At 41.6% G+C, this 9,358-nt stretch overlaps 1 protein-coding gene across 1 annotated transcript in view; it reads left to right on the top strand.

Annotated features, from left to right (window-relative positions):
• The window catches only part of fbxl17 (F-box and leucine-rich repeat protein 17), a gene marked incomplete at its 3' end in the record, with an annotated part of 219,635 nt that overhangs the window by 84,176 nt on the left and 126,101 nt on the right, over window positions 1-9,358 (top strand). The window contains exon 8 of the mRNA XM_080499685.1: window positions 3,151-3,281. Coding sequence (XP_080355811.1) covers window positions 3,151-3,281 — 131 coding nt within the window. The remainder of the gene's footprint in view (window positions 1-3,150; window positions 3,282-9,358) is intronic.

The following is a 9,358-nucleotide window of genomic DNA, read 5'->3' as shown; positions in this document are numbered from 1 at the left end:
ACCAGAATAAGCTGAAAATGTAAATGTGAAAAGAGAAAGAGAAAGCCTTAAGAATGTACACATTTGACAAATTCACGGTGGAGTACAACATTTGCTCCTCATACTTTCATATTCTTATGATGACTGTCCATTAATAGAAAAGAATAGAATAGAAAAGAAATGCCTGATTAATCCCAAAGAGAAATGAACTTTGAATCATGTATGTAAACGGTATGAAGATGGCACCATGGACGGATAGCAGCTGGATTGAGCAGGTTTCACTGTTCCCACAAACAGCATGAATAATTATCCGGGTGGAACCACAGAGCAGACGAGTTGAATTCTGCCTGGTTACAGGCGTCAGCCAACGAGGAGAAAAACCTGCCGAAACGCTCACCAAATCCCCTGCTCTCTGTTCGCTCGCTGTCTTTCTCTCTCACCTTTTCTTCCTCTTCCACCACACTTTTTCTCTTCTCTCCTTTCTCCGTCATTTGAAATAGTTTTATATACACCCCGTAAACCTTGTACGCTTCTTCAACATTCACCTCCATGTGTATCTTTCATTTTCTTTCTTTTCCCTTGTATCATGTGAATTAATCTGTCAACTGGGGCTCATCACTTTTTGAAGGTGCGCCTAATTACTGAGGAAGTTTCTTTTTTCAGGGATTTTGGGTGTGTTTTCCTCTCCCAGCAAATGTCTTCTAAACAGCGGTTTTCACAGATGGATTAGCAAAGTTACTCTCCATGCAGAGAATGTCTGGTCTGGTCCCTTTCAAGCAGACATCTGTGAAATTTCTCGATTTTGTTCAACCGAGCTACACACTCAGCCAATCAAAACTCACTGTGGTTGGCCTGATTTCTCATTGGCTGTCCACATCAATGAAACCATCCCTATTGGTTGTAGTAGCATTTCTATATAGCAGACATAAGCAGTTTTAAAGATTTGGAGAACAAATACTACTTTTGATGCTGGGGGCTTCTTTCAACTTTACCCCAGGCTTATTATCCAGAAATAGTGAATGCAAATAAGTGTCTGTGTGAGAGTTTGGCTGTTGCGATGAGAGTGATTTTGACGCGAGTGAGTGCTTGTCTGTTGCTCTGAATGATTGTGGTGTTGGTTATTTATTTCATTTATTTTGCGTCCCAGTTTGAAATATGCTGAGCCCCTGTTTTGGAACGCACGCAGGCTTCCAACACTTGAGCATGCATTACATTGACAAGAATTGATTTCCTGGAGAGCTTGGTTTTTGTCAATATTTGCCTAAATTAAACCTCCTCCTTCCCCAGAACTCAGTCTCCATTATATGATTTAATGAATGAATGATTGATTTATCAAATTACTAATATTCCGTTCCTAAATGGAGCTGAACTCCAACACTATGATCTGCGTAAAGGTGTAAGCAGATTTACACACACACACACACACACACACACACACACACACACACACACACACACACACACACACACACACACACACACACACACACACACACACACACACACACACACACACACACACACACACACACACACACACACACACACACACACACACACCCCTCATTCCAAATGAATAATTTAGCACTTCGATCTAATGCTGGCCACACCATCACATGACAGTCTTTGTGCTCGTGTGGGTTTATGCATGTTTGCTTGCACGTGCGGTATAATCTTAATGTGTATCCACGAAAGTACACACAGTTTTGGAGGTTTCGTTAAATATCATGACCGTTTCTCTGCCTCTGATGGTTGCATTCTTGACCCGTCTCGCCATTCACAAGTTGATTAATGTTTATTTCCTTAGAATGTCTAAGCATGTCTTTGAAGTATAGGTAAGAATATGCTGCCCCCCCCACAAAAAAAATAAAAATAAAATAAAAAGCTGTTTCATGTTTATTTCATGCCTAAGCAGGCTTTTTATCACAAGAGGTGTGGATGCAATTTTCTCTTAGGAGTGACAAAAAAAAATAAAAATTGCCACAGGCTACACTAGAGCAGAGAGACAAATGGAGCGGTTCGATGGCGGTAAAGGTTTTGAAAGCCATTTTTATTAGCTTCAGTGCCATGCAGCATCTTGTGCGTTTGGCCCGTTTGTTTGCACTCTCTGTGTTTTGATCCTCGGTGTGTGGGGGACAAGGAGGAGTGTTTACATGTGTGCTTACTTCACACAGCGAGCGCCGGTCCTTATCCATTCCCCCCATGTGCCTTCATGCTGCTCGGTATATGTCATGCCTATGGAGCTGACAATAGTGCTCAGTGATGTTAACACCAACTGTAAGCTTGTTTTCTCTTTAGCCTTGGCCATGACATTTACCTCGATGCCTCCCTGGCGGCTGGCCGGAATATCATGCTTCTATTATCTCGCTTCCCCGGTGTGTGAGTGCGTGAATGTGTACACACACACACACACACACACACACACACACACACACACACACACACACACACACACACACACACACACACACACACACACACACACACACACACACACACACACACACACACACACACACACACACACACACACACACACCTGTGCTGTCATTTGAAAAGCCTTTGGTGATTTGGGTGCGCAGGAACGCTTGTTGAACAGTGTGTCGTGGAGGTTTCCAAGTGTGTGTCAGCAAGTGGAGATTTTAACTGTGGGATTAATCGAAACCTCTCTTATAAGGTATTCAGATCAGAAAGTGGGATTTTTGAAAGCCAGAAAGAAGCAACGTGAATGGCTCCACAACTCCTTTACACCAGGCAGGCAGGCAGGCGCAAAAATGGTAAACCGTACAGCAAGCACATTTGCTGCTTTTATCTGCTATGTTAGGTTTATTCTGCGTTCATCTTCTTTCCTCCCCACTACATTACATGGGAGAACATAACTCCACTCAGCATATGGAGATATATTACCCACCTTCCTGGGTACATATCAAAAGCTTCAATATAAGTCAGCCTGCTTCTGTACCACTGCTGCTTTTATCTAATATTCCTCTCCTGCAGCTTACTTTCTGTACCACTTATGAAAATTAATAAACTGATCTCTTTGTGAACAGAAATAAAGTTGTAACAACTGGGATTTTATTCTGTCGGAACCGGTTGCACAGGCACCTCTTTGTGTGAATCTGCCCGGATGAAATCCTTGAGCTGCTTGTCTGCATGTGTTGCCTCTCGCAGCTGCGCAACCTGAGTGTCCTGGATCTGCGGCACATCTCGGAGCTCAACAACGAGACGGTGATGGAGGTGGTGAGGAAATGTCGCAACCTCAGCTCCCTCAACCTCTGTCTCAACTGGAGCATCAACGACAGGTACGTCAAGTCAAGTTTGTTTGTAAAGCCAAGTAGCCTGTGCTACACTCCCACACACACCATCTTGGGAAACAATAACAACGAGCTCCTACTTGGACAGTGACACTGAAGCCTTGTGTCGGAAAGTACTAGAAGAATACATTCGGTTGTACGTTTATTGAAACATTTTAGAATGTGAATGTAATATCAAGAATACTTGCATCTGGTTAAAACTTAAGTAAATATTTCAACCCTCAGAATTTGAGAAAAAGTTCATCAGGGCCTTGGCTGACAGAGGACCATTGATGAGCAGTTTTGGCAACTAGTCTTTTCCATGGGAAATGGTAGTTATAAAAGAAAGTATATTGTTTTATCACAGAAATCACAACACACATACTGTATGTGATGAATGCTTGATTGCGGGATCTTCTGCTTGATGGTAAAAATTTAAAAAACCAAATAACAAGAGAAAATATTTGCATTATTCAATAACAAATGTTTTAGTTTACACATTAAACGATTTCAACAATGAATATTTCAAATTTGAATGAATATGTAAAGACACAAAAAAGAGCAAAATGCCACACTACTCCTGCATTTATATTTTATACTACAACTTTTTTTCAGACCTCAAGAACACGAACACGGAGCACTAATGTAGACACGGTGCTAATGAACGCATGCAAAGAAAAAACCACCCTGCTAATTGAAAACACAAGAGATCAACTATTTTTTTTTCCTTTCTTTGTCTGGCCATCCTTATTGCTCCTTCACCTTTTGCTTCTTCACCTCCATTCCCATCTCAGACAGGAGCGAGACAGCAATACTGTATATGACAGCAAGAGTAAACTATCTCCTCTTTTATTTATTAGCTTGTGTTTTATTCATATGTTTCTATTTAATCTATTGATTTACAGCTAAGGCTTCTCTGCTGACTGTACTCCCACTCTGGCTTAGGAGTGTGAACACAATATTGAATGTACCGTGGTGCGTTTCAGCAATGGGCGTAGGCAAGTGGTGTGTGTGTATGTGGGCGTGCATGTGTGAAATCATTCTTGCATTATTGAGTTTACAGCAGGCATGTGGTGGGAAGGTTATGGTAATGCCTTACCTGCCTCCTTTCAATCAAAAAACATGGAGTTTGGCGAAATCCTCACAGGAGCACATTGTGTTATCAGCTTTCTCTCTCTCTCTCTCTCTCTCTCTCTCTCTCTCTCTCTCTCTCTCTCTCTCTCTCTCTCTCATGCACACATATGCCCCTTCAGTCCCCGAATGCTTCAGAGTTGCATTGATTCCATAATGATATTTACTGCATCGGTCCAGAAGCTGGCGGTGTCTGTGTGTCTGACTGGATTTGTCTCGATCACCTGTGGGAATATTGGAATTTCAAATGTTTTGTGGCGTGGTGTGGTGGCGGTTTGTGTGGATGATAAAGTTCGGAAGTTGTGTGTGAGTGTGCGTGTGTGTGTGTGCGTGTGTACGTGCACGTGTGTGCTTGTGAATGAAGCCGAGACAGCATGGGGTGAAAGGCCAAAGTAGGCCAGTAGTCGCCGAGGAGCCTTACATAGCCATTTCTGTGATGCTGCACTGCTCCACCAGCTCGTTCCCTTGAGAACAGAGTGCCTTCTGCTGGATATGCATGAGCGCTAACACGTGTTATGATGTGGCTGACTGTTAGAGAAGACAGCAGTAAAACAGCAAAAGCAGACATAAAAAGTGGTGAACCGCTTCTGACAGAAGAGTGAAGACCACTTTGACTTTTGTAGAGCAGAAGAAGGACTATTCCCATTTTGTATTTTATTCCTGTACTTGATACGTATCAAACAGTGTCAAACAGCTTTTACCCGAGTTTTAAATGCAAGTATATCGAGCAAATCTTGCACTTTAACGTGCTGAGAAACCAGTGTCAGATATGATTGAGATGCTGATGAAGTTTGTCAGCAGTTTTGCGGCATATTGCAAAAGTCCAGAGGGCCTAATGTAATGAGTAGTGTATGTATACACCAACCTGTATTTCTCCACTTTCTGGTGTTTTCTTTAATTTTTTAGATTTCATAAATGGCCTAGAAGTAATGGTTATGAAATGCACATTTCTGTTAGCGCTGACAGGAAAGGGATGTCCAGTTTAAACCGCCCACAGTGTGATATTTTATCAAACCGAGCTTTTGTTAGAACACTTAATAAATTGAAATTGAATCAGAATTAAATAATCTGAAAATACACACACACACACACACACACACACACACACACACACACACACACACACACACACACACACACACACACACACACACACACACACACACACACACACACACACACACACACACACACACACACACTGCTTATTGGCTGAAGACATGAGATTTCTTATTGAGTTTCAGCAGTCCACATGCATAGTGCACTTACAAAGTGAGAAAGAGAAATAAGCTGAAATCGATTATTCAGCCCACAGTTCAAACAGTCGGAGGCCTTCAGGATCTCTGCTACACACACACACACACACACACACACACACACACACACACACACACACACACACACACACACACACACACACACACACACACACACACACACACACACACACACACACACACACACACACACACACACACACACACACACACACACACACACACACACACACACACACACACACACACACACACGCCAGTTGTGAAGACCAGAATATCTCAACCTTACCGCACGTCAGATCTCTGAGGGTACAGATGGGTCATCTTGTGCCTGCATGTGTTCCGGACTGATGACAGTGTACTGTGAACAGGTAAACAAGCAGAGGAAATGACCCCTTATTTCCAAGATCAATTTGCCCCCTCCCACGACAAGAGGCCGTTGGAGAGATGGAGCTCTGTGGGAGGTAAAGCACTTCAGTCATTTTTCCTATCCTTCTCCCCCCCCCCCCCCCCACTTTTTCCCTGTCCTCTCATCTTTCAAAAAAAAAAAGAAATAACAGGAAAAGGAAAAAGCAGTGTGTAATCAGCTCACACCATTGTCCTCTGGAATAGTCGAAGGCGGCATCCTCCAGTTAGAATGGGAGAAATGATGACCATATATGGAGTTCCCATCGTCGCAGTCCGATTGGCAGATTGCGACAGTAGGATGCCTATTTTTTGGTCACTGTCATTTCTTGGGGAGACGGGGATGTGGTGTGCTGCAGGTGGGCATAGTGGGCCCTGTTATTTCTCAGTATCCTCATCCACCGATGATAGGAGACCAAAGTGGGATTGTGTTTTCTCAAATGTCACAGCGTTTGAAAATGGGGAGCAAGCCATGATCAAAGCAGGACAGCAGAGAAAATGGCAATGCTCACTTTTTCGAACCAAGTTGAGGACACAGTGTCAGAGTTAAATGGTTGCCATTGATATTCTGGTGCGCGGTTTGTTTTGGACTTCTTTTGCCATTCGGCCGTAATTTTTTATTTTTTTTTATGTGTGCACAGATGAAGATTCCTTTATGTATAAAATGCCTGTCCTCACTGTTGATGGATGTCTTCATTTTCCAGTATAATTTGTCATTTGCAAAATGAGCTTTTATTGTAGGGTACTCTTCCTGCCAGACGTAATGAGATTGAAGATTAAAATGCAATGGCAGGCTCTTTGACAAAAGCCTTTCCAGTGTGTATTGCAATGAAGTTTGTGGTGAAGCCTCTCCATTGGTTATGGTCAAAGTGAAGACTCAGCCACTGCTCTCCTAACAATAACCCTGCAGTTGCGCAAATGGCATGTGTTGACATGTAGATTTATGTGCACCCTTGTATGTGTGTGAGCGCACGTCTCTTTGTAAGTTCTGGTCAGTTGGCCTGCAGTATTTGCTGAAAGTAGATGCAAAGAGTCCGTGAGTCATTCATTTTATGAGATCTGTATTGTTGGAAGCTGGGCATTTCCCAGCTGCCCTGGTGTGCAATCTCTCTTTTTCTCTCTGTTTTCCTCTTTCCCCAGCCTTTTTGCCAGCTTTATTCAAATAGAAGAATCCATTTTCATCAATCTTTTCTTCTTTATTTTTTCCAGCCCAACATATTCTGTCCATCTCCATCACTTATGAGTCACAAATTGCGTTCCAAATGGGCTACTTTGCATTTTTGTCCCCTCTCTAGGAATTCGGACAAGTTGAGCGATAACCAGGGGCCTATTCTGACTTTCAGGAGCTTATAAAGCAGGAAATAATTGAGGAGAAGCGTTTTACCAGAAATGTACCTTCAAAACTTTTTTTTCCCCCTGAATCTGATGGCAATTGTAAAGAAACACTTTCCAAATAGCTTTTGCTGGAGCCAGCTGGCCGATCTCACAGTGCCTGCAGAAGTGTTAAAGCCCCAAATCAGATGATGATATGATACATCACTGTGATCAATGATGTGTTAAATGACAGTTAGTTGCTCTGCTTGGCTTGGTCACAGCGAAGGTGACCAGGGCCTGGATTTGTCAAAACTCACACGTTACACATCACAATACTTTTGAGAGCAGAAGGAAAAAAAAAAAAATATATATATATATTTTTTTTTAAGCTGAATTGAAGACTTGGGAACATTTATCAAGAGATTTTCTTTTACTCTCCTTGACTCTACACCAAAGTCAAGGAGTTATCCTTTCTTATGCCTTCTCAGAAAGGTATTATCAATCAGCCACTGAGATTTAATCTACTCTCATCCTTCTAAATTCTTACTTTTTCCCCGCTATAATTTACAGAATATATTTCATGTTAAAATTTCTCCCATAGAAGTTGAAAGTAGTTGCTAATTACTGAAACAGGTATTGAATCATATTCACTGTCCACCAATCTGGTGGAATCGAGCAGCTTGGGGTTGGGAGGGAATGACATGGATTACCATAGTGACAGGTGCAGACAAAAGATGTCCAAGGAAGATATTGTAAATGAGATCAATTGTGTGTCTTTTCTGATAAATGCAGAGCCACGTAGGCATTTGTTTGTTTCAGTAAAACGAGCCACGTAGGCATTTGTTTGTTTCAGTAAAACGTTTAGTTGCCAGGAGCAACACAATTCTATAATAGTTCAAATTGAATTGTTACATCATTGTTGAATTTGTCTGATATGCAACTGAAGAAATGGCAAGCAAGAATCTTTTTATGTCTCCCTAATGCTTTTGTTATGCATAATTATCTGTTGGTACAATCTTTCATGGATGAATTGTTTATTTCCAACCTGAAGGTCAAACCTATTTCAGTTCAGGGGCTACATAAAGCACAAATTGACATGAAGTGTATCGGAGCAGTAAAACGACGGCAGACTATTCTAGATTCGTGCTATAAACAATCCTATCTCAGAATTTTTTTCATGCAAAGAAATCAGAGTAAATTACAGAAAGATATCTAAAATGATCAAGTTTTCCTTTTTTTAATTACACCTCCTGCTGCAATATACAGTGAAATGTCAAAACACTATGTGTCTTGATTTTGTAACAACCAGAAATGTAACAAATGACTTGACATTCTCATACTATTGGGGTGCAGTTTTTCTGCTTTGCCAAGTCATCCCGTGGGTCGATGGACCCTCTGTTGTCCGGTTTTGGCCCGCTGGTCATATGTCTGACCTCTCTCGGGTAAACTATTTCTTTTATATCATGTCAACTGGCTTTTATGGTAGCTATGAATAACTGTGCACTTTCATTTGTTTCACTTGCTGATATTCAGTTTTTTTTTTTTTTTCCGTCTCTTAAGGGGCGTTTTGTATTTGACACTCAAAAAAACCCAAAAAACAAAAATGCTCTGGGACAGCATTTTGGTAAGAAGTAACCACCGTCACCTACTTTTTATTTTAAGTTTTTAACCGACTCACATTTTATATATAAATGGGGGCCGGCATCCGTTTGGTGTTACTACTAAATATGTAAAATTACAAAGTTGTGGTTTCTGTGGGGTATAGTTTCTCCGGCTGGCCTCAGGAGCTGCTGAGTTCAGCCTTAAAAGTTCATCTCTCTTAAAGAAAGCTGGGGAATTTGGGAAAGTGAGCAAACCCTTCAGATAAGAGTCATTTTGAAGTGTCTGCATCTATTGTATGACTTTGGCTTCATATTTGGTAGCATATGTTTTCCTCCAGCCGGCTATTTTTAGGACCCC

Source organism: Blennius ocellaris, assembly GCF_963422515.1.
Source record: "Blennius ocellaris genome assembly, chromosome: 7".
Lineage (NCBI taxonomy): Eukaryota > Metazoa > Chordata > Actinopteri > Blenniiformes > Blenniidae > Blennius > Blennius ocellaris.
Note: the sequence above shows the minus strand (reverse complement) of the source record. Positions and strands in the feature narration are given on the sequence as shown.